This window comes from Prunus dulcis, chromosome 4, assembly GCF_902201215.1.
Source record: "Prunus dulcis chromosome 4, ALMONDv2, whole genome shotgun sequence".
NCBI lineage: Eukaryota > Viridiplantae > Streptophyta > Magnoliopsida > Rosales > Rosaceae > Prunus > Prunus dulcis.
Genome location: NC_047653.1, coordinates 6,102,247 through 6,127,903, shown reverse-complemented (window position 1 = coordinate 6,127,903; position 25,657 = coordinate 6,102,247). Strand labels below are relative to the sequence as shown.

At 37.8% G+C, this 25,657-nt stretch overlaps 4 protein-coding genes across 5 annotated transcripts; 1 reads left to right on the top strand and 3 right to left on the bottom strand.

The window, feature by feature from the left end:
* Positions 1 to 4,428: 4,428 nt before the first annotated feature.
* On the bottom strand, positions 4,429 to 9,199 carry LOC117625187 (probable disease resistance protein RF9). Its single transcript, XM_034356794.1, has 2 exons — positions 5,453 to 9,199; positions 4,429 to 4,580 (listed from the first exon to the last, which is right to left on the bottom strand). The coding sequence occupies exon 1, from the start codon at positions 9,197 to 9,199 to the stop codon at positions 5,474 to 5,476; it is 3,726 nt and encodes a 1,241-aa protein (XP_034212685.1). The 3' UTR covers positions 4,429 to 4,580; positions 5,453 to 5,473.
* Positions 9,200 to 10,191: 992 nt separating this feature from the next.
* Positions 10,192 to 12,734, bottom strand: LOC117625186. The gene is made up of 2 exons (XM_034356793.1): positions 12,596 to 12,734; positions 10,192 to 12,414 (listed from the first exon to the last, which is right to left on the bottom strand). The coding sequence occupies exons 1-2, from the start codon at positions 12,606 to 12,608 to the stop codon at positions 10,316 to 10,318; spliced, it is 2,112 nt and encodes a 703-aa protein (XP_034212684.1). The 5' UTR covers positions 12,609 to 12,734; the 3' UTR covers positions 10,192 to 10,315.
* Positions 12,735 to 14,540: 1,806 nt separating this feature from the next.
* On the top strand, positions 14,541 to 17,552 carry LOC117625064 (FT-interacting protein 7-like). Its single transcript, XM_034356634.1, has one exon. It carries the CDS (start codon positions 14,553 to 14,555, stop codon positions 17,550 to 17,552), a length of 3,000 nt encoding a protein of 999 aa, XP_034212525.1. The 5' UTR covers positions 14,541 to 14,552.
* A 502-nt stretch (positions 17,553 to 18,054) lies between these two features.
* LOC117625914 (zinc finger protein ZPR1 homolog) lies at positions 18,055 to 24,800 on the bottom strand. Of its 2 annotated transcripts, XM_034357505.1 has the most exons (16): positions 24,521 to 24,800; positions 24,370 to 24,414; positions 24,242 to 24,282; positions 24,063 to 24,144; positions 23,577 to 23,621; positions 22,680 to 22,736; positions 21,941 to 22,000; positions 21,726 to 21,853; positions 21,101 to 21,365; positions 20,943 to 21,009; positions 20,591 to 20,661; positions 20,430 to 20,519; positions 19,879 to 19,987; positions 19,638 to 19,729; positions 19,176 to 19,281; positions 18,055 to 18,383 (listed from the first exon to the last, which is right to left on the bottom strand). In XM_034357505.1, the coding sequence occupies exons 1-16, from the start codon at positions 24,662 to 24,664 to the stop codon at positions 18,268 to 18,270; spliced, it is 1,518 nt and encodes a 505-aa protein (XP_034213396.1). In that variant the 5' UTR covers positions 24,665 to 24,800; the 3' UTR covers positions 18,055 to 18,267. The 2 variants fall into 2 exon arrangements, with proteins under 2 accessions (XP_034213396.1, XP_034213397.1); XM_034357506.1 differs by lacking the exon at positions 22,680 to 22,736 and having other exon boundaries at positions 24,521 to 24,787.
* Between the last annotated feature and the right edge of the window lie 857 nt (positions 24,801 to 25,657).

Sequence of the window (25,657 nt, the reverse complement as noted above, 5' to 3'; positions counted from 1 at the left end):
TCGTGTTTTTAGTGCTTCTCTTTCAGCGGTCAAAGAACCCACCTCTTATGTTCAAGCAGCTCATGATCCTCAATGGCGTCATGCCATGACCCAAGAATTGGCTGCCCTCGAAGCTAATGGCACATGGACTCTTCAATCTTTGCCCCCCGACAAGAAACCCATTGGTTGTAAGTGGGTTTACAAGGTCAAACTTCATCCTGATGGTTCTCTTGATCGGTATAAAGCACGTTTGGTGGCAAAAGGCTACAGTCAGGTTGAGGGTTTGGACTACCGGGAAACTTTTGCCCCTGTTGCAAAGCTTGTCACCGTTCGCCTCCTTCTCGCCGTTGCTTCCACGCGTCGTTGGCATCTTCATCAGCTTGATGTCAATAATGCTTTCCTCAATGGTGATCTTGATGAAGATGTTTATATGCATCTCCCTCCTGGATTCGGACGAAAAGGGGAGACTCGTGTATGCAAGCTTCATAAATCCTTGTATGGACTCAAGCAAGCTTCACGTCAATGGTTTATTAAACTTTCCACAGCCCTTACGCAAGCGGGCTATCGTCAATCGAAGGCAGATTATTCATTGTTCGTCCGAACCCGAGGTGCCACATTCACTGCCTTACTCATCTATGTGGATGATATCATTTTGACAGGGAATAGTTTACAAGACATTGAAGCAACCAAGTCATACTTGCTGCAACAATTCAAATTGAAAGACCTTGGTCAACTAAAATATTTTCTTGGCATCGAGATTGCTCATTCCAGCAAAGGCATCGCCCTTTCACAACGCAAGTATGCACTTGAAATACTAGAGGATGCAGGACAGCTTGGTGCAAAACCAGCCGATTCACCCATGGAGCAGAATTTGTCCCTTAGCAAACATGATGGCGACTACATTGATGATCCATCTTCGTATCGAAGGCTTGTGGGGAGGCTGATCTATTTGACAATTACCCGGCCTGACTTGGTGTATGCCGTTCACACTCTAAGCCAATTCATGGATAAGCCACGAACACCACACCTAGAGGCAGCTTATCGGGTTTTGCGCTATGTCAAACGTGCACCAGGGCAAGGTATTTTTCTTTCTGCCAACAGTCCAATTCAATTAAATGCTTTTTGTGATGCGGATTGGGCTCGATGTCGTGATACTCGACGTTCTACTACCGGGTATTGTGTATTTCTTGGCAATTCTTTGGTTTCTTGGAAGACCAAGAAGCAAACCACAGTATCCCGATCTAGTGCCGAAGCTGAATATCGTTCCATGGCTGCCGCTTGCTGCGAAATTACTTGGTTACGATATATTTTGCAAGATTTAGGCATTAAGCATTCACATGCAGTCAAGTTATATTGTGACAACCAAGCAGCGCTCCACATTGCTTCGAATCCAGTATTTCATGAACGGACTAAACACATTGAAATTGATTGCCATTTGGTAAGAGAAAAGGTTCAAAGTGGAATGATCAAAACGGCTCATATTTCCACCTTACAACAACCAGCAGACATATTCACAAAGGCTGTGAGTCTTCCACAATTTGCGATTTTACTCAGCAAGTTAGGAATCATCAACATACATTCCAACTTGAAGGGGAGTGTTGAGGAGCGTAAAATCCCAACTAAATCAACGTGATTGATTCTGAGTATTAATCATTGATCTGTACAGATATTTAGTTTATTTCCTTCCTTTTATGTAGACGTGTATATTAAGGAATGATCCTTTTTAGGCTAGTTACCAGCACCCTAATTGGCTATTGTATTTGTATAAAGGTTCTGTACCTCATTCTATTTTTCAAGATATACATACGAATTATCAATCTTTTCAGAATCGAACAAAAATTAAATACTACAATATTGATATTAGGCATAACTCTATGGCTACTTCCGAATTGACTATAAGCTCAAAGTTGACTAATCACAAAGATTATAAAATGAGAGAGATGTGGAAAGAGAACAATTATCGGTACAACCTTCCGTATTTCTACAAGTTTGATGCTAACGTATGGTCTCTCGTTGAATAGAAAGAAAGTATCAAATAGCTATCTAAAAAGGAAAATAGATGAGATATTTATTCAAAAACTCATTTTAGCATGATATATTATACAAAAACTCATATAGAGCCTATTTAGAGAGAAAAACACAAAATTAGTCACTTGTCATTTTTTAATTAGTTCTTAATGTGTTAAATTAGTGTTATAAATTCTTAAATAATTTATATCAAAACTGAAATGTTGTTTTGTAATAGTTTTGTGAGGAGGAGATGTTAACAATAAACGTTCAAATTAAATTAAAACAAATAGAATTTTTTACCAAAAAATCAAAATGAAATATCTTGTGGCAACGTAGATAGATAAGTTAATCATGTGTATGTAAAAGTGATCAAATGGGTTGAAGATTTTCATCTAATGACTTAGATCATGGTAAATTTCTTTTATATACAGTTAGAGAGCCGGAATAATAGATGTCACAAAGCACTAGTAATTTGTTTTCAACGAAAATACTACTTTTTAGTGGAGTTTTAGTACCAGACCAATTGGAGATGAAAGCTAAGACCTTGAAGATAATTGTGGAATTTTTCTAGAATTTTCAAAGCGGCCAATGAGAGCAATATTTGAAGTTAAGTCAGCATAAGGTGTAACTCCGTCAAAACTGTGCTGTATTTGAAGACTTTCTTGATTTTTTCTCAAGGTGTGCGATATATGGCTCGAAAGATAAGACAAAAATCTACAATTTACATATTTTTCCTTACTTTTCTTGGAGAAGGAACAACCCCAAACGTGCGTACAAAGTAACTAAGTGTTATCCCAGTCAAAGTAGGAAGAGGAGTCAATTACTTACCCATTTTGGATTTATGTTTCAATTAGGTTTTTTTTTATTCTTGTGCTGCTGTAAAAGCCCAACTAGGGTAGGAATAGATGGGTGGTGTCTTATTTAATCATGAGAAACAAATCCTTTGGAAAGGGGAGATGCAAAGACTATGAGAAATTGGAGACATCGGAAGAGTACCGCAATTGGCTAAATTTGATTGTTTCTTCCTTATGTTTTTGCTTATGTCGAATTCTATGATTATGTGTAACTAATTTTCTTTTGCTAGGGCATGATGTAGCCCTAGTATGATAATCTAGTTTTCTTATTTTACCTATCTATTGATTGCCGTTTGTTGTTGGATTCTTAATCACTGTGCTTAATAACTTGGTTTCTTATCTTGATGCTTGATCACCATCTAGACTTTTAATTGACTTAATCGGATGCAAATTAGAGTAAATATCATACTCAATTTGAGGCTTGCTTCTTGTGATTAGGATTTTTAATTTGTCTAGGGTAAATACCATACTCGTAGGGTTTACATGCTTGTTCGAGGTTTTCGTTAATCTTAATAAGTTTTTATGTATTGATATTTGACCTAAATACCATAGGCGAATTGCATGTAGGAATATACAAGTTAGCCTAAATACCATACGTAATTCATGAAAAAGGAAAGCTATGCGGCGACATAAAATAGTTAGTTAATAGGTAGGTGAATAGGAGGCTAGATCGGATTACTAGTGGTGAATTCATTGTCCTAGTGCTTTTATCAATTTGAATTTCTCATCCTTGTGTTTCGTGACTTTTTACTTATTTTGTCTTTTAATTTCGTTGTTAATTAAATCATTTTTTCAAAAACCTCTTTCGTGTTTACGTGAGTATGCTATATGTTTAATTTATTGTTTATATAAATAGAGTAGTTAAAGTATTTTGTGAAGTAAATTAGGTTAGACTAATTGGTAGTTGAACTCAATCCTTGTGGGAATGACCTCGTATTTGCCATACTATATTACGATTGACCTTGTGCACTTGCGAGTATAATTTTTGTTTAGACTAATCTTTATAATCTCCATTTTTCAGGTTGTCTAAAATTCACAACAGCCCACCTACAAGAAGTTATATATTTGGTGGTCCCAAGTAAGGGGTTATGTTGAAGAATATAAGTCCCACACCAGAAACTTGACTAAATAAAATACAACATATAATGAATGGTTCAATTACTAAAATAGTTCAACGATGTAGACCTTGATCTCTCCAATGATTCACAATTACTTATTATCATCCCTCTCAATAGAAAAGGTCTTTAAAAAAAGCTAAAAAAGGAAATTGAAAATGTTGGTTTAAACCTCAAAACTTTGGAAATATTGGTATCCAAATTTGATCACAACATTCAAGATATCAAACTGCGAAAGTCGCAGGCTCCATGGCAACTATTAATTAACCACCTACATTGGGCTAATGTCAGTGCACATATCGAATGTGAAGCAAAATATATGAACAGCAAATACTGCTAATTGTTGTGCTATGGGAAATTTACTACATAAATAATAATTAAAAATTGCAAAATCAGTTGGTAGATGCTTAGATATAAAGAGTTGCATAGTTTAGAACTGCATAACCAATTCAGATATGTAACAGGTGCATACTTCCATAGGTCGATCAATTTTTTTCAAAAACTAAGTTTATATAATAGTCATAAATTAAAAACTACTCAAGAAAATATATCAGCACTTCAGATAAGAAGTTCCACGCCAACAAAATACAGCAGCATTTCAGGCCGTCGCGGCATTCCAAATCTGCCACAAAACAAAACGAATAATAGTCTGTGAGGAGTGCGAATATAACTTCCTCTTCATGCTGTACAAAAATGAAGACAAATTGGAAAATCATCTACTGTGTAAATGAAAACCATTAGAAAAGGAGTTCAATGTACAAACTGCTGAACAATTCTATTACAGCAGCATGTAATATGAATGCTTAAAGTTCACTATGTAGCAGCAATACTCTGAACCACATCTATATGAACCTAAAATTCTGGAAAGCTTTTTCTTTTCTGGAAAAAGAGAGCCTAAAACTCTAAAACTAGGCTAACTTGTATTTCGACCCAAAAAAAGGCTAACTTGTTGTATACATAAGTTTGCATCCTTTAAATCTAACAGCTCACAGAACATAGCTTTCTAATTGCATGCATCCATATATATTTATATATATGTATATGTATACGTTATAGGAGTGACAACAACAGTAACAATAATAATAGCAACTGCTTATTGAAACAATACAACAGAAGTATCACCAGCAACACTTAAAAGAATAACTACAGTAATAAATACTTGCAGCTTCCAACCTCAGACAGCAACTCACTGTCCAAATTGCGGCAAATTCCATATATTTTTACCCCAAACAAGCTTACAGAAAATAAAATGCATTTACTACATGTTCTGAGCATGAAACGCCTGCTTATTCACTATATACACAAGTATAGCTTGAAATAGCACATGGTAAGCACGCCACAGACAAATTACATACACATATCTGTGATGATCAAGGTTATCCATGAGTTCTCTCCGGTTTCCTCCAATCACTTATTCAGTACACAAATATTTGTTCAAGGACTGTTTCCATCTGAAAATAAAAGGTAAAAACAAAAAAAAAAAAAAAGACATACCGTGCGTAGATGAGTGGAAGCTTATGATTTCCTCAGCATGGGATGCCAGTTAACTGCAGTGATTGCTGGGGAATGCTTAAGGTCATCCCAAAGTTGAGCCTTGGTTTGCGCAATGGTTGCTGTAAATCCTTCTGGCATATTAGTTAACTTCAATTCGATCAGAGACTTTAGGTGCCTTAACCCACTCGGGACCTTCAGATTTGTGCAGGATCTTATCTCAAGCTCTCTGAGACTTTGCATTGCCCTTTCCTCCACATGCCAAACTTCAAGTTTTTCTAGATTCCACAACTTCAACACTACTAGTCGTGGAAAGCCTCCCGCAGAGCAAAGCATCCTGTTACCTGTGTAAGAGTTGGAGTAAAAACAGAGTAACTTAAGGTTAGAGAGTTTCTCTAACTCGGGCATTGGATCATCTGGAAGAAGAGAGGCTGACAAAGTAAGATCAGTGAGGTTTTTGGGGAACTCAGCCACAACGGGAGGAGCTAGCTTTCCATTAAGATTTAGGCTGGACAGATTGATGAGACCTGACAAAGGCATGAAAATTATATAACTGGATTCGTCCGTTTCACCAACTGATCTAACTCTCAAAGACTTTAGGTGCTTCAGCTTTCCAATCCATTCTGCTATTAGTTCTTGCTTTATTTTGCCCAACTGGAATGCCAGACCCAATTTTCTGAGGCTGATCAACTTGTCCAACCCATCTTTCAAAGGACTGTCTTTATCAACAAAAACACCCCATAATGTCTGGAGATTCTTCAGGGAACTGCCACCTTGTTGATACACAAATTTACTTCGGCAACTCTGGTTTAAGTATAGGTGTCGAAGTTTCTGTAGTTTCCATATTGAACTAGGGAGAGCACGGACATTTGTATGCTTCACATCTAAGGTTTGGAGCTTTAGCAAATCGCCAATGGATGTTGGGATTGATTGAAGGTAAGTCCACCTCAAGCCTAGATACTTCAGGTTGCTTAGTTTCCCAATCGCCTTGGGGAATTCAGGTCTGAATACACGTTCAAGATCAAGAACCTGAAGAGGTCTGAAGCAACCATCTGCAATTACTTTATGAAGAAAGTTGCCTATTTCTTCGCCAGGTTTATATCCTTCTCGAGTATCAAAGGAGAGAATAGAAAGAAGAGGGCTTGCAACTTTTGATAAGCTCTCGCTGACAGTAATTGGAAGATCATTTCTTTTAAAACGAAGAGCAACTCTATGATTTGAACTTGTAGCCTCCAAGCTGCGGACAGGTAGAGAATAGGGTAATCTACACGTCTTGACTTCCCCATTAAGCTTTCGTTCAACAATTTGAATCATGCCCAAACCAATCAACTGCGATAGATAATTTTCTGCAACATCTTCAGAAGTTGTAGTGTTATTGCCATGCACTTGTACCAAACCTTCTGCCAGCCACAAAGCAATTAGTCTCCTTGCGGGAATTTCAAAGTCCAACGGGAAGAGCTTTAAGTAAGAAAGGCACTTAGACAGATGTTCAGGAAGCAAGTGTTTTATGGAATCTATGGTGTATGTTTGTAACGATGGTGGATCATTCTCTATGATGTCTTCAAGCATCTCTTCTAACTCGTCTACAGCAGTCACATCTTCCCCAGACATTAGATATCCAACACGTAAGATGGCTAGTGGGAAACCCCCGCATTTACCTAAAATTTCTTTTGCTAGCATTTCCTCTTTTGGAGAAAAGTGCACCATCTGGGTAAACAATTTCCAGCTCTCTTCTTTGGTTCGCAGTCGAAGTTGGTGAGGAGTATTGTTAAACTTTCTAGCCAAATCGCCGTGTCGTGTAGTGAACAGAATTCTGCTTCCGCTTGATGTTACTGGAATGAATCCTGCTCTAAGCGTATTCAACTCATCTTCTGTGGAGATGTTGTCTAGGACTAAAAGGTACCGCTCCTCATCTACAAGATCATGTACCTCTTGTACCCAAGGCACATTGGACTTCCAGGGTAGAGAAATCCGTACACGGCGAGTAAAGTGGTGCGAAACAGCTCCATGATCAAAAATTTTATTTGCTAATGTTGTCTTACCTATGCCCTCAATGCCCAAAATGGAAATAACAGAGTATTGTTCACTGTTGGTTGTCAGTTGCGACACCAATGCTTGGATGTCTTCCTCCAAACCGACCACTGAGCTTGACTCTTCCCTCAATTCAATGCCGTATGCTTTTACACTTCTCACAACAAGACTGATAGTATGCTGGATTCTGTCAATTTCACGGCAAAGCTTTATCCCAGATCTTGTTTTAAATAGATGGTTTGATCTCCTTATAATACCTGAGTCGTCTATGAAGGCTTGCACACATTTATCAGCACTTTGAACAATAATCCTCATTTGCTCCAGCCAAGCCACTCTGGAGTTAAATCGGCTTCCAACCATTCCTGCATCGTCTACCAGTTTATACATGCCTTTCAGCTGATTGCATAGCGATGTGACTTCATAAAACACTTCACCCAGTGCATCTGACTTGTAATTGTAGCTGTACAGCCGGTCGACTATAGATGTAATAATCTTGTCATCACTGGTATTGTGATGTGGGGATTGATAGACAAACTTCGACGAATCTCTTCTTATAAATTCGAAGCCATATCTTTCCTTCCTATTTAAAAGTTCTGCAAATCCAGTGCCAATGCATCTCAAGTCCCCCTCAAGCTTTCTTCTTGCCTTCCAACTACTGATTCGGTTTACAGGCCTCTGTGAGAAGTTGTTGATGGCAAGATTTGCTTCTTGAATAACCTCTTCCACTTCCTTCACCCATGCCTCCTCGATTTCACTTTCGAAAGGAAGTCCTTCTATTTCTTTCAGAAAGGGATGCAGAAGTAGCAACTGCAGTTTTATTGAGTCTATTTGCTCTCCAATACTCTTATGCAGTAATGCTGGGTTTTGGGTGAGGCGGTTTATTGTGTTAACAATAGAGGAAGTCAAAGCAGCTACAGAGGCAATTCTTCCTTTGAAATCCACCCGCTGTTCTTGATCGTGCTCATAAATCGGTCTTTCCAGCAGGCTTCTAATAACAGACCTTGATCTCTCCAGCGATTCACATATGTTAATCCCATGTACCTTCTTCATCGAAATGGTTTCGTTTATGTCATCCTTCACGCGCTTAGTTTCAAGGAACAGCCCTTCTATATCCATGAAATTCTTTGTAGTCATTGCAACAAAAGATATCATGTGGGAGTCTCTTCTCTGCTTCTCAAAAGTTTTGAATAGGTCTTTTGCTTTTCGAACCACTGATTTGGTTTTGGTCAACCATGCTACCTCAGACTGATCCAATTCTTTTATAGGTACTCCAACAGAGTAAATCCTGGGATCCAAGATTTGTTGTTGTATTCTACCTATATGGTCCCTTAAATGCATAACTTTTGCTGCATCCTGTGCAATAGCATCCAGGAGCCTCGATTCTCTTCGAATCCACTTGATGTCTTCCTCTAAGAACATAAACGGCACATGCTTGATGTAGAAGTAGAGAAGCAAAGGGGTAAGAGAGACGAAGAAGAGCACTTGATACATTGATATATGATTTACATAACGGCAAAGAAGGAACACAACAAATATGACAAAAAACCGAGCATTTTTCAGAATGGAATCAATGAATGCAGAGGACTTGGTTACGCTCTCCTTGTTGTATGCCAAACTAGCCATAGACAAAATAATAGCAATATATCGATCATTATCAGAAGCTGGAGCTTCAGTGGGTCTGAGTTGGGCACCAGCTGCTTCTGCATGGTTTCTCTCCATGATCACTTCCCTGCCTGCTTGTCTTAGTAGTTTCGATTCAAGAAAACAAATTGCCCAATTTGCAGTGGGTTCAATTCAAACTTTGTAGAAGTTGGAAAAGTCGTGTTCATGGGTTCAACCCTATTTTGGACTGAAGTGGCGTGGAGCTTTAAAATGAAGTATAGGGAAATTCTATTTGAAAAGCACCCGAAACTTTCGTAGTGTGAAATGTAATTAACTAAAAACTAAAGTCATTGAAGAATAATTTATTACAGAAGTCATTTTATAATGTAGTAATCTGGAAGCTGTTGCAAACACCTTCGGCAGTATGCATGTGCTTTGCATTGTAAAGTGTAAACATTGTTTTCTCGTAAAAATTTGCAAACTCGATTTGACCAGTTGGTCAAGTAATGCTAATGATGGGTTAGAATTGGCTTATTTGTGGACGACTTGTCTGGCTGGAACTTGCCGAGAAACGACGTTTTGATTTTATATTTGGTAAATTGGGCTGTAATCAATATGCCTGACTTCACACCATTATCCTTTGTTCATCTTTTCTTTAGAAGAATCTTATACCAGAAATGAAGTAGAGCAGGTAAGTTATTCCGAAGAATGTGAATGTGAAGGTTAATATCAGAACACTTCACCCATCTTTATATGCTTATCAAAAAGAAAAGAAAAAGAATGAACAAGGTCTCATGTCATATGTTTGTGTCAATCTAAATTCACATGAGCATAGACGGTTTTTGTTTATGGTTAATACATCCATGATATGATTGAGATTACAAGGCTAAAGTTCAAATGTACCTGTAAAAACGAATTTGCCATGACGAACAAAACAAGAATACCAAAAATTTCACGAATTACCTATAAACACGTAGTTTTATATCACCAAAAATTTCAGTGTCTCCGATACCAAATCAGACCAAAGTGAGTCAAATTAAAGTTAGTAACCAACTGAACTTACTACAAGGGAAATGTATCTAACAATGAGTTGAGGCAAACACCAGAGGAGCCACACTAAGTTATTTATTGTTCTTCTCAAAACAAGAAAAGAAACTAAAGGAATTAAACACATAATTTCAAAAGTTCAGAGTGAATTGTGTCCTATCCTTTTTTTTTTTTTTTTTTTTTTTTTTACTCCACAATCAGTTTTGCCCTAGCATGGCCCTCTGAAATTTGGAACTGTTCAGTTAAACCCAGATGTGCCATCAGAAGCCAGACATGGGTGAGCAGCTCTCCTCCTCGCCTGAGCTGCTGAGCATGACCACTCCATCGACACTGATTGGCAGCGTAAGAGAGCATTTCCACCCACACATGACTTACAAACTCCCACTTTCTCTCATTACTCCACCCTCTATCTGATTCCAGGGACTGCAAAGCTTTAGCAAGCCTGCATGCATCAAATAGAACTGACTTGCTTCTATCTCCTTTCACTTTAGATGGAAGGATGTCTGTGCACACATCCAGTAGCTTTGTGCATGCTTTCCTTTCACCCGATTTCATTATTTTCTTTTCCTTGAAAAATTCTTCAGCCTCAGCACATGTGTCTCTAAACCTTATCTGTCCAATCCCATTTGGTAGCATGAAGGGGCACATGACTAAAAGATACATCATATAGTTCAATAACAGCTTACTGTCTTCACAATTTTCACTAGGAACCGAGTTCGAGTTTCTATTCACATCGGAATAATAACATAGATCTGTTGCAATATGCCAGAGAAGGATGCTTTGATCAAACTCAACCTCATTGATGGTCCAGCCAAGTTCCTTTAGACAATGTGCTTTTTGAAGCACCTGGTCACCCCTTCGAGCACATACTTGTTTTCGTTTGCTAGCCTCAACATTGGAACCAATCCTTGATTTCTCTTGGAGCTGCTCAAATATCAACTCCTTCAACTCAGTGGGGATATCCACCAACTCTTTGTATCGATACTTCTCTAACAACTGATAAATGAATAAGAACTTCTGGACAGAAATGCATTTCGTTGGCTTAGCCTTAAGACAAAATGTGATGAGGTTGTATTGTGCCAAGGTATTAGACCACCTCTTGTTATAACCCAAAGGGACTGACGAAACGGCACAGCGCAAGAGAACCATGAGACGTGCCACCATATTTTTGTGCTTATTCAGCCATAGCCTTGTCCTGTCTGAGGAAAGCAGCAATGCTACAGCATAAGATTCTAGGACTATTGCTCCTATCAACAATATATATGTGATAATTACATCTACTCCACTGTATGCTTGCTTCTTTGAGAACAGGAAGGCTATGAATACAGAAACTGTTATAGAAACAGTAATACCGCGGAGAATGCAACCCAGACCAGAATAAACCAGAACTGACTTTGTATAAAAGGCATCATACATGAATCCTAGCTCAAACTCAATAACTTCGAAAGCTTGATCGGAGTTTTTTTTTTCTAAGAAGGAGTGGCTGTGTACTATATCATGGAAGCTGAGGATGAGATCAGCACAAAGCAGTTTGAATGTTTCAAAGAAGTCGTAGGACTTGTCTAAAATTTGCACATTTTGGGTACCGTCGTCAACTGCATCAACTAGTGAGTTATCCCCTCCTAGTTCAACTGAGTTAACCCTGAAGCCCTGGGCTCTCTTTGAACAATATTCTTCCATGTATCTAGCATAATTGGGACCTGGGTCAGGATCATGAAGCATAGAATCTCTAAAATGCTCACTGCTTGCCGATCTTAGAACCCAAGTCCTCTCCCCAAACTTGATCATCCCAACTATGAACATTGGTATTGCCAAAAAATTTAACTCTTTACTGGACCATGCTCTGAAAGAGACATATAAAGCTACAACCACCTGGACAAATAGCCCAAGCAAGTGCCTAAGCCACAACTCATTGTCTTCTAAAGAGTAAGCAGTGATAGTATCTGGGCCACCAAGATGTAAGAGAAGAAAGGGTGCCCAAAATGCAGTTATTACAACTTTCGGGTTTACGGAATCACCTTGAGAGTCTTCTTGATTGCTGGAGAGTATGCCAAGTGCAACTGTTGCAACTGAGTCAGCTGACAGGTAAGAGAGCCACAGAAGAATTCTGAGTTTGTTACTGGTTGAATGTTTTCTCCAGTTGCCAATCAGGATGAGGATAATTTGCAATGCAAGGCTAGCTAGAACCATGCCCCGAAGCTCCCATTCGTTCCAGAGTTTTCTCAAACTTTCAGGGATAAGTTGCGTTGTCTTCCGCTGGTTTGTGAAGATCAAACTGCTAACAACTGGAAAAGCAAATTTTTATTTTTATTTTTTTCTTTTCAAAACATCAGAACGTATATTTAAAAAAAAAAGCATTAATTTTAAGTTTGTATACTCATTGTAGGACAGTTAACTCTTACTTCAAGTGTAAAAAAGAAGTGATTAATTAACAAAAAGAAGGAGCAAATGAATTAGTAATCTTACCTGTGATTAACATGATTCCTCTCTTTTTAACGAATTGAAACGCAGCAGAAAAGCAGCAAGACTTGCGATTTCTGCTTGTTTAGTTTTCAGGCCGTATATGGCGGTTCCAGACTCCAGAGAGAGGAAGGTCTCTCACAAAGTAAAGCATCCAATACTAAGCAATGTGATTTCTTTTCTATCTTGCACTTTTTTAAGTGAACCATCCAATACTAAGCAATGACTTGGCATCAACAAGAACCAATCTCTTCTTGGGATTCTCTTCTGTCAATCAAGACCATATTTCAAGTTTATACAATAAACATACAATTCAAAATCACATCTCATTGACCAAGAAAAGGCCAAAAAAGAAAATCACCACTCGACAATGTCCTAGGTTAGAGAGTTCTTCTTTTTTCCCTACAATTACAGTTTACACATCCAATTGGGCAGTGTCGTGTTAAAGACAAAACCCCAGTTGTAGTTTGATAAGCGATGAATTCTTTAAGGCCAAATTACATTTGTAGAACCATCCCTTCCCAAACCACCCTTCACCTTAAAAGGACTGAGATTAATTGATGTATTTCATTGATTTGTTTACAGGTACAGGTCTATGAATATATACAGTTTGAATATAGCTACTTACCACATATATCTAATTATATACATGTATCTAATTATAGCTACCTACCACATATACATGTATCTAATACATGTATCTAATTATAGCTAACCTACCACAGATACATGTATCTAATTAACTGAATCAATTGATGGAGCAGATTGAGTTGGTGATGAACTGATCTCCTTTGATGTAGGAGGTTCCCTAATACACCTCACCCAACACAACCACTTATCGAAATGAAGCCCAATTACTCCATTTGACTTGACTTACAGTTGGGAACTTAGGAATCTTGGACAAATATTCAATACTAAAATATGGACTTGGCATGAAAATTTATCAAGGAAACGACTCCAAAATCAATAAAATGTCAGAGTTCACGCATGTAAGACTAGATCAAAGCGTAATTTTAATAATATTTTAATGTTCACCAATTGCAGCAGTCAAGTTTCTAATTAAAAATTCATGTCTCTCTAATTAAGCATTTTCAATGGCAAATTGTGTGATATTCTATCTTTTGCTCCTCTGTCATCTGCCTGTTTATTTTGAATTTTCTTCGTCAACATTTCATAAACTCTACTCATGTCCTTTGACTGAAGTCTGTGGAAGTAATGGCCTTGCAATGGCAATTTATATTTGTAGGACAATTTGCGAGGACCAGACAAGGTGATGCTGCTGTATGCCCAGCCTGAAGAGGTATGTTTGTAGAAGTAAACAGAAGCTTGATTTTTATGTACTGTTTCTTTTCTTTTTTAAGAAGAGTTTTTCTTTTATTGACTCACACTTGAACATTATTAAGCAATTGAAATCTTATTTTCCAAAACAAAAAACAAAGAAAACCGTTTGAAATCTATGTATCAGTTTATCCGTATATGTGTATATATATATATATATATATATCCAAAATCCTGCATATGCCCACTTATATATAGTGACTGATTTGCACTATTTTTGTTGCAACCATTTTAAGTACTTCACCCTTTTGTGGTCATTGTTGCCTTCGTTTCCCTTGTTGCAGTTTTTTTGTCATCAGGTAAACAATTCTATCTGGTGCATTCATATTATGGCAATGAGTTATGAATTCGTTTTATGTTAAGTTTCTTTCTTTCTTTTTTTTCAATTAAAGAGTAACTCCTTAGTTTGTTTGATTTTTTGAACATTTTAATGTTCTGCCTTGATTCTACAAATTTTCGCCTAATTAATTCATCAGCATCCTCGGTTTCACGTCAGTTCAAGCAATTACACACATGTATAATATACATATCAGTATCTCAGTTAATATAATAATTCTCTTTTTGCAGGTAAGGTGGTTGTAGTTATTTTCCATTTCTTCAGTGCGCAGACACATATGTTACTGTGATGATGAGCAACCCCCATAAACTAGGGGTAGTTGTGGTTGGTGCCCACAATCTTTATCCTGAAGATGATGAAGGTTCATGCAGTGCCTTTGTGGAGCTTAGCTTTGATGGTCTGAGGCTACGCACCACTGTTAAAGAAAAGGACCTAAATCCAGTTTGGAATGAAAGCTTCTACTTCAACATTTCTGAATCGTCCCATCTCGACAAACTTCGACTGGATGCCTATGTCTACCACAGTGTCAAGCCTACCTACTTCAAGACCAAGTCGTTTCTTGGGAAGATTAGAATCCCTGGGGATTCTCTTTCCACATATTCTGATGATATTGCCACAGACTTCCTTCTGGAAAAGCGTGGCATCTTCTCACATGTGAGAGGAGAGCTCACCCTCAAGGTTTATGTTACTGGTCCTGAACCATCAAACATGTCCTCATCCACCCCAACAGCTCAAGAACAGTTGATGACTCAGGGAATTTCAAATCCTGCTACACGAAATGCGGAGGAAGCTGAGACAAGGCACACCTCTCACCGTCTTCCTAATCCAAGTCATCATGAGAACCAACCACGACAACGTCCAGGTGCCCCGCCATTTTCAATCAAGGATGATACGTGTGGCTTTGCACTTAAGGAGACAAGCCCCAACCTTGGAGGTGGACAGGTTGTCGCTGGCCGTTTTATTAACGGACCCAAGACTGCAAGCGCCTATGATCTAGTTGAACGGATGGATATTCTTTATGTAAAGGTCGTTAATGCTCGTGATCTTCCTTCAAGGGGTGTAACAGGCAGTCTTAATCCATTCGTTGAGGTAAAAGCCGGAAACTATAAAGGGACTACAAAGCACTTTGAAAAGCAGAAAAATCCAGTATGGAACCAGGTTTTTGCATTTTCAAAGGAGAGGATGCAAATGCGTGAATTGGAAGTTTTGATAAAGCACAAGGATCCGAGCCAAGATGATGACATTGTGGGGTACGTAACTTTTCCCCTCCATGTGGTTCCAACAATAGTCCCACCTGAAAGTCCTCTGGAGCCAAAATGGTACCCGCTTGAGGGGCAGAGAGTAAGAAGGATCAAAGGTGAGGTTATGCTCGCAGTCTGGTATGGTACCCAAGCAGACACTGCTTTTTCAGAGGCATGGCATTCTGATGCAGTTCCCTTGCATAGCTCACAGTCACAGATTGACTCCACAGTAATACGCTCAAAGATCTATCAGGCACCAAGGTTGTGGTACGTGCGAGTTAATATAATAGAAGCACAAGACCTGTTTGTAAGGGAGGATGACAATTTGCCAAATGCATATGTCAGGTTAAAGATGGGAAACCAGGATTTAAGAACAAAACCAGTTCAGGATCAGAACCTAAACCCCATTTGGAATGAAGAATTTTTATTTGTCACGACTGATGACCCCTTTCCAGATTTGGTCCTCTCAGTTGAGGATCGTGTGGGTAATAAAGACACCCTTATTGGGAGCGCCTTGATAAAGCTGCATGATGTACAAATGCGTGTCGATGACCGCAGCATTCCCAGCCGGTGGTTTAATCTAGAAAAGTCGTCGGTTACTGATCATCCTGATGATGCAACCAATGAGGTTCTCCTTCAAGAGTCCAACTCCGGAGATGACACATTCTCAAGCCGCGTCCATCTCCGGATTTGTATAGAAGGAGGATACCATGTATTCGATGAGACAGCTTATTACAGTAGTGATTTCCGCCCCACAGCGGAGCAGCTCAGGAGGCCGTCCATTGGGGTTTTAGAGCTCGGAATTCTAGGTGTTGTAGGGATTCAACCGATTAAACCACGTGATGACAGGGGCACAGCAGATACATACTGTGTAGCAAAGTACGGTGATAAATGGGTCCGGACAAGAACCATTGTTGACAACCTGTCTCCAAAATACAATGAACAGTACAACTGGGAGGTTTTTGATCCTGCTACAGTCCTTACCGTAGGGGTATTTGACAATAGCGAGCTGCTCAGTGAGGTTCATGGTGATTCTAATACTAATAATAGTGGTAATTACTACAAACACCAGAAAATTGGGAGGGTTCGAATTCGCATCTCAACACTAGAAGTAGGCCGGATATACACACACTCATATCCACTGGTGGCTCTGCACCCATCAGGTGTTAAGAAGATGGGGGAGTTGCATTTGGCAATTCGGTTTTTGTGTCCCTCTCTTCTAAACAGGCTTTACATATACTCACAACCGCTTCTACCAAAGATGCACTATGTAAGCCCAATCAGTGATATGGAGTCTGATAGGTTACATTTCCAAGCTGTCAACCTAGTTGCTGCATGGCTAGTTCAAGATGAGCTCCCGCTCAGGAAGGAAGTGGTGAGATACATGTGTGACATCGACGTCCATATGTTTAGCTTGCGACGGAGCAAAGCAAATTTCTTCAGGGTTATGTCGACTTTATCAGGATTGTTTGCTCTATTCAAATGGTTTAGTGAAATTTGCATGTGGAAGAATCCTATAATGACGGTGCTTGTCCATGTTCTCTTCTTTATGCTTGTTCGGTTCCCGCAACTAATTTTCCCCACAATTTTTATTTACCTGTTTCTAACTGGGTTATGGAACTTCCGCTTCCGGCCTCTTTATCCTCCCCACATAAGCACAGGCTTGTCATACGCTGAGTTAGCGCACCCCGACGAGCTAGATGAGGAATTTGACTCGTTTCCAACCACTCGGCGTCCGGACATTGTGAGAATGAGATATGATCGCTTGAGGAGTGTGGCTGGTAGAATTCAGACTCTAGCTGGTGATGTTGCTGTCTATGGGGAGCGAATTCAGGCACTATTAAGCTGGCGAGATTCGCTAGCTACGGCCCTGTTTGTAACATTCTGCTTTGTAGCTGCCTTAGTTTTCTATTTCACGCCAATCCACGTGGTGGTAGCACTGGCATGGTTGCTTATAATGATGCCTCCAAGGTTTCGCCGCAGCTGGCCTTCAGGACCAATCAACTTCTTCCGCAGGCTGCCTGCTAAGGCTGATATTTTGTTATAATTAGATTACTAATGTTTGTAGCTCTAAGTGCTGAACCATGAATTTAGTTGAGCTTTTCATATGTCTGCTTTTGGTTGATGAAGCTATATTTGGAAGGTCATGAATCAAAACCCTTTTTTTTTTCTGTTTCGTACTCGTTAATTGGTTAGATTTCAGGTTTTACTTTTAGAGTTTTGAGCTATCTTCATACCATTCTATACCCTAAATATGAAACCTTAGACTGATTGGAGGACGATAATCTCTCTCTCTCTCTCTTCCCCCCGTATTCATGACTTCTCCCATTTCAAATGAATAAATATACCATAAATCCACAAAATAATTTCGTCTCAACTATACTAGTATTAAGTTTCTATAAGCTATCTTATCCCAGTATAAACCTGTTGATCATCTCCAATTAATCTAAACAAGAAATCCACCTAAAATCTATTTGGACGTGTTTGTAGCAAGCACAACCTAAAATAGCAAGTGCTTCAAGCTTCTATTTGGATGAGCACACCATAAGTAAGGTCGTGAAGACACCCTCAGAGGCATACCATAAATAAAAAATATAGTCAAATGGTGCAAGTGTAACACAGTATCCACCAACCAGCATGAGCTCAAATGGTAATTAAACTGCTCTCACAATTTAACGTTTTACACAAGCTCAAGTTAGTGCATGGCATTCCTTCCCCTCAGAGAAAATGGGGAAGGCGAAAAAGTAATAAATTTACATCTCTTACTTCTCTTCTGTAGTCGCATCCTTAGAGTCATAAGCAGCATCGGCGGAAGAGGTATCAATGTCATTCAGACCCAATTCCTCATTTTGCTCCCATGACCTCTCATATTCCTCAACTGGAGGCAGCCAGCACAAGAAACTTGTTAGCAAAATTTAAACAAACGAAAGCAATAGTAACATATGTACTAAACTAATCCAAGCTCCTAGATTCTAAACCCTTCATCCTCCTATTTATGCTCCCTCAAATAAAGGGGTTTGAACAAACCAATTCTCAACGTCACACAAGTACTAGACCGAGATATATGACTTGAAAAGTCAGTCCTTATTTCAATGTTCTTCCAACAGGTTCTTCCGCTGCTTTTATATTTTAAATTAAAATATAGAACAATAAACCTCTGTAAAGTCCACGAATTTTTTTTTCTCCCATTAAGCAGCCTTTTAAATTTCTGATCCATCCAATTTTATCATTACTGGTTGAAAAAGATAATCAATTTAATTGGGGGCCAAGGGAGCTAGAACTGCTTGAATGCATATTTGGTTGTGTTCCTGAGGCACCTCACAACCTGAGATGCGTACGGCAACACAGGAGTGATACAGTTATACGAAAGTATTTCTTTTGCAGGATATGTAGAAAATGTTGAAAAACAACTCAATTACAACCACACACACACACACACACAAAAACAGTTTGAAATTGCAGAATCTTGATGACCAACCAAAAACCCGATCCAGACAAAGACGGTTAAAAAGAAAATATGTACTGGTAATAGCCTCATTTCAATTTCACGTAATGGTCAAAATCTAATAATTTTAACCATGAGATACGTTTTCTCTGAGAACACAAAATGGAGGAAAAAATAAATTCTATTTTGAAAGTGTACTGTCAAGATGGAAAGAAGGAGGCTTACACATCAACTGATGGTCATCTTTGATATCGTCAGTTCCCGGTGCAACAAAAGAATTAGCCAATGCATCATCAAGAATTAAATTCCAAGGCGCTTCTAAACACAAAAGCTGCCACCAAAGGGAGAGAGGTCAAGGAACAAACTAGTACCGACCAAAAAAATAACAAACAATATCTTTCTACACATTATCATTGTTTGTGACAAAGAATGTCCCAAGAACCTTTTAAATCCCAAGGAGTAACAAACACCAGAATTACAATATACTTTTGGTTGACATGCTTATATAGGAAATTCTGTCCATCCTTTTTTTTTTTTTTATTTAATTATTTTTTGAAATAACTTTCTTGCAAAGGAGTTCTGGTCCACCTATGTTCCATTGATTCATGAAAAGATTATTACAGAAATTAAAAGCTCAGCCTACATATTCCTTTTCTATATATGTTCTGCTGACAGGACATCCAGTACCTTCTTTAGGCTTGCTTGAAAGTTGAGCCACTTGCTTCTCTTATGCTCATCAAGACTATCACCAAAACTAAATCCATGTACCCTCTCAAGGCCTGCAGGACAAATCATAAAGGCACTAATCAGGTACATAGGTACCGCAAAATACAAGTCAATGTCAAAATCCACTTTTTAAGATACTCACGGGGGAATTAAAAGAATCATATAAAAGAAATCGCAGCCAGAGACAGAAATCAATACTTACTTTCACTGATTTTCATGATCAAGCCTTCAACAGTTGTAACAACCCCTCCCAGAGTGCCACTCGTCAGCTCCAACTCAATTTCTGGAATTGTCACGCTTGCAGTATCTGACTGAGCCAACATGATATAGTTTGTCAGACAATGCTTTGCAACTTTATACCAAAAACAAAGGTACTAAACATCTCTAAGTGGAAAGTAACCAACCCAATCTATCCCATGTCTAAGTGGAAAAACACTTTTAGTCACATTCTTATAGTATTTATCAGTAGATCGCTTAGTACCACCAGCAATTGCGAAACAAAACCTTTATTTTACACCATTGATACTCTCCATCTTTTTCACACATTTCTGTCTACTGGAAATCTAAAGTTCCATACTCTTGTGCAGAAATTGCAGTAAAAAAATATAAATGGTAGCCATTAGGACAAGTCAACTTTAAAAAATAAAAATAAAAAGCAATGTCAAGCACAGCTTACTGATATAGTGGCATATGTAAGTAAAATGAACAGATCATAAGATGATGATGAGATACAATAAGAACAAGGTGATAGACCTTTATTACATCACGACTAAGATCCTTAACATTCTCCACACGGAGAATAATTTTCTTCCCTTTCTCAGGAACTCGTCCACCAGGCTTCAACTGCACAAGAGAGCACAATTACCACCAAAGCACGGAAGAGAGAAAAAGAAAACAAGCAGATCAGTACAAACCTCAGAATTGCGATAACCGCAAGCGTCACAAGTGGATGCCATGACAATTACTTCTTGGAAGTATGGAATGTCTGTAAATTGTTAAGAAAAAATCTTGCAAAGAAAAAAAGTCCTAGAGATATTAACATTCTTGAAAGAAAAAGGAATGTATTTAAGTTACAGTAACAATGAACTAAATCATTTTTATCTTTGCTTTGGATGCGTTCTTGTCTAGTTGTAGGCCATTGGATTACATTTAAATCAGAAAATCAGTTTTCACAAAACTAACAACAATTACATCAAAACCACTATCTAAGAGAACCAACTTATTGATTCATATATCTCAAGGGTGGTAAAAAGACACCAAGGATACTGGTGACAAACATTCGAGTCTCACACCTTGCAGTACAAACTCCACATGTTGATGGGAAAGTCATCACCTGTCAAACAAACAATACACCAAATATTTCAAAATCTACAAATGCTGATAATGCATAATTCTAATGCATAGAATGGTTAATAGTTGTGTACCTCCTCTGGAGCCGTGTATCGAAACAAAGATTCAGCAATTTCTGCACTATTACTCTGAGCAATGGCCCGATGACCAGCTGCTGCTCCAATTGATCCATGTGGGGCTCTTTGTACTTGGTCAGAAGTACCAACTGCTTCTGTTGATGCTGCATCACGAACACTTCCCGTTTGTGACGATTCCACAACATACCCTAATGTTGATTGTTGCTCTGACGTTCGTTCATAAAACTTGATACTCAAAGATGGATCAGGGGATGGAGCAAACCTGGACACATGATATTTTATATCTTCAGTCAGCGAGAGGTCCAAACAAAAAGCAAAAGAAGTTTCAAAATATATTAACAAGAATCCCGAGTCCAACCCAAATGCAAAGCAATTGACATATTACCTCCAAGAGGAATTATAGGAATGGTTAAATTTCTTTTCTACTACTTTGAAAAATGTAAGAGAGAAAGGGAACGGAAAGTGGGCTTATGGAGGTAAAAGTCCTTTATACGACATTAACTGCATTCCTTTTATAATAAAAAAAATCCAACCTAAACCATATACTGACAGAATGAAAGCTCCCCCGAGGACCAAAATAAAATAACAAAAAGGTGCTCTTTTCAAATTAAAAATCTCTTACAGGTTCTCAACAAAGCTGTTTCCAGCTGGATCATCAAGGATGAAGGTGAAGGATGAATCTGCTGTAGCACAGGCTCTCAGCTTCAACAAAAACTGGTCTATTGCTTCAGCTGTCTGAGGGTCCACTTTCTGGAAAGCCCAGAAGATAGCACGTAAATATTAAAAAGAAAACTATGTTATATTAGAAAACAACAAATGAAAGACTTGTGCATGAACCTTGCGTTCTTCTTGGAGTGCCTGCAATTCATCCGCTGCTCGTAACAATATACCTTCCACCTAAATTATCAGACAAACATAAGATATTTGAAAAGAGAGGGGATGGAGGTGGAAGGTAGGTAGGTAATTCTGGAAGATATATAAGAAGAAGAAAAAATTAAGACACAAAAGATATGAGATATTATACACCAAAGAACAAGCTACATATTTAAAAAGGTGATGCAGGGTCCAAACTGAAGGTGCATTCATAATACATGCCTACCCATTCTCTCCGAGAATCAACCACCCAAGCCTACCCATCCCCAAAGATATAAATAAATAAAGTTTGCCTAGATAGCACCCTCGTGCCTATGCCTAAAGTACATACTAAAACTAGAGCCAATGACATGTAAAAATAGTTTTACTTCCAGTCAGCACCCTTTACATATAAACAGATTTAAACCAAGCCTTTTATCTTTTCACCTATTACGGAAACAATTTACCTGCTCCAAAAGGGATAAAAGAAAAGGATTAACTTGACTGGAAGGGAAAAACAAAAGTTAATTAAATCTGTTACACTACAAAATACAATCTGCACTGATATCGCCACACAGGGATTATAAAATTTCAAAAATAAGATATCATTACCGACCACAAAATCTACCAGAAAATAAAAATGAATCCAGGTGAATGGAGTTTATCCACTGAGCAGCAAGTTATTACAACTCCACTAGAAAAGAGGGGGAATTAAAAAAAATACCGTTGACAGAGATCCACGCTGAGACTCTGGAGGGATCTCAAAATCTAATTCAGGAATCTGCATAAGCAAGAAGGATGAAAGAGAATGCAAAACTCATTACCTTGTTGAAATAGACAAACCCACAAGGAATAATAACAAAAAAAATCTATTTTAATGTGACTAAATCTAGCATTTTGGATTACTGTTGTTTGTATTATGATTATTAATACTATTATTACATATTGCAATTTTTTATTGCTATTCTTGATCATCTTGCAAGGGGCATTATAACACATACAAGAAAACAGAATCTTTTTTATGAGTATCCATTAAAAAACTCTAGATCAATCCTCAGTTTTTTTTTTTTTATCCATAGCCCTTTTTCAAACCGAAAACAAAGCCTACCATGTTAATATTTTTCATCACTTGATAACCTAATTACCTAAGATCTGGAAGTACTTGTGTACAGGATAAACTCAACTCAACGGGCTTCCTTTATCTACACAAAGAAAAAGTTGATGGGCCACTACGGGGATCAAGCCCAGGTCTCCACAGCCATAATGTGGAACCCTTACAACTAAAGTAACTAACTAAACTACAACCAGACCCTTTATGTATGGATGTACCAGCATAAGATAAATTTAAACTACAACTGTATCACAGCATTCATCCAATTAAAGATTAAGAAGTTTGAAAAAATAATAAACATTAATTATGGTACTCTGAACTACCAAATCTAATAAGCTCTCCAGCCACACTCGGATAACATGAAGATTTAAATAAATATATAAATAAAAAGAAACTTACAATCAACCTAATTGAATAGGTTTAAAAAAACCTGTGAGTTAATGAAATGCAAGATGGAAAAAAAAAAAAAAATCTGCATTGAGCATTGCAATCAGAATCTATTTCATGTACCTTAATAGTAGCAAACTCAGATTTCACCACTTGTCGATTAAGCATCTGCATATAAAAGAGGTCATCAATTCTACAATCCTGAAGGAGGGGACTGTTCAATACACTTTAGAAAAATATAGTGCATTGTGTGGTGTCATAGAAATTCAGTCTGCATTCCCTTACGGATCACTAACTTCAATCAAACAAGCCTTTTGGAATAGAAATTATTAGTTGATACTTGAGATTATCACAGCACTTCTTCTTTTCAAATCTCTAAGAATCGGTTCCAACAACCACTATTATCAAACTCAAACCCAAAACAAAGAAAAAAGAAAAGAAATTTGAAATAAGGAAGAAAAAGAAAACATATAGATAAGTGCTTTGTGATTATTACTTATTAGTGTCTTCAACATGATCAATTTTAGTTAAAGACCACAAATTTTGGACATACATGAGAGATAAAATGACCCATATAATGTCAAGTTATAAAATTTTGATTACTCTAACCTTGGGGTCCCCGGAAGGCACTTTCAACTGATAGCAACAACCCTTAGGTTGGAGCTCACCAGCAAACTGAACTTCGTTATTCCTGCGGCAGCACAACAGAATTGTTTTTTTTAAAGCAAAAAAACAAAACTTCACTAAACCAATGAAAAATTGAGCAAATTATCATCACAGAGCTTTACCTCTCATTGCAATGCGGACACTCAAACGCAGACAACAAAATCTGCATACCAACAACAATTTCATGTATACATAAATAAGAAGAAGAAGAAGAAGTTGACAATCAATTATAAACAAATTAGAGGCTTACCTTTCTGAAGTGAGGAATTAGAGTCAGCAGAAAACTGGTAGTGCCCTGAAAATAACAATAAAATTAACAAATTTAATCACAATACAAATCCAAATAGAGAAGACCTAAGCAGAAATGAAGATACATAGAGACAGAGAGAGAATGAGAGTACGTTTTCGCCGCAACGCATGCAGAGGCTTTCGACTTGGTAGAGAGGGGCGTCGGAGTCTTCGGCGGAGACGGATTCGACCACCGACCTCACATCCACGATTTGATTTTGGTCTTTGCTTTGGCTACCACCAATACCTCCTTCCATTTTATCTTCAGTTGCTTTCTTTATCTGTGATTTGTATGCGAGTTTGTGGTTTTGTTGGCGGCAGAATCACAGGGCTTTGGTTGAAGAAAGAAGAACTAACTCTGAACTCTATTATTTGAAGTCTGACCTACGCGTTACGCGTTGCATACAAATTACAATACAACCGTTGAGAAAGTACCAGAAGTTTCACAAGCATTCTAAAACAGGGTTTACATGGACCGGCCTAGTGGACCAAAGCCGGCTTGAACCGCCACCTAGTTTTTCTATTTTTACTTATTTTCGTTTCAATTTATTTGTCAACCAAAAAAAAAATTAGTACATCAAATATAACGTAATTTATGAAAATCGTCATCCAACACATAAAGAAGGTCATGTGTGGCTAATGAACTGTATTCTTGATGATCTTATTGTAACCAATATTTCAAGTTAATAAAATTTACTTATTTTCGATAATAAAAAAATCAAAACATGTAATAAAGTACTCAATACGTATGAAAAATGAAGTGTGCAGGTCAAGTCTCACAAAACATGATTAAACATGTTATCTTTGTGCAAAATGCTTTTATTTATTTTTTCTTCTTAAAAGGCCAACTAGCCTATATAATTTATTTATTTTCCATGTATGTTTTTAATAAAATGGATGGATTAATGTAATGTGTTTGGCATCATCTATTTTCTATTTTTTATTTTTTTTTAAGTATAAGTGATAGTCTAATTAAACTATAGTCTATAGAGGATGGGAATTTCTCACATACACACACACACAATTATGATGTTGAGGAGATTTGAACCTGAAACTTTTGATCTACAAGTTAAGCCCCTTTTTAATTAAGTTATACCCCGTTGGCATTTGGTAACATCTTTTGCGGTGGTATGAAGTGTTTTTTTATACAATATATCTTGGTGTTTAATTGACAATAAGAATATTGAAAATGGATAAAATGATGAGACAAGGCAATTCTTTCTTTAAATTGTCATATTTGTGGTTGGGAA

Excerpts from the sequence above, each read along its gene's own strand:
- LOC117625914 (XM_034357505.1), bottom strand. The coding sequence starts at position 24,664 with ATGGAAGGAGGTATTGGTGGTAGCCAAAGCAAAGACCAAAATCAAATC. Across the intron at positions 24,283-24,369 it reads TAATTCCTCACTTCAGAAAG|ATTTTGTTGTCTGCGTTTGA; the intron begins GTAAGCCTCTAA and ends GTTGGTATGCAG. Across the intron at positions 23,622-24,062 it reads TGCCTTCCGGGGACCCCAAG|ATGCTTAATCGACAAGTGGT; the intron begins GTTAGAGTAATC and ends TTTTATATGCAG.
- LOC117625064 (XM_034356634.1), top strand. The coding sequence starts at position 14,553 with ATGATGAGCAACCCCCATAAACTAGGGGTAGTTGTGGTTGGTGCCCAC.
- LOC117625187 (XM_034356794.1), bottom strand. The coding sequence starts at position 9,199 with ATGGAGAGAAACCATGCAGAAGCAGCTGGTGCCCAACTCAGACCCACT.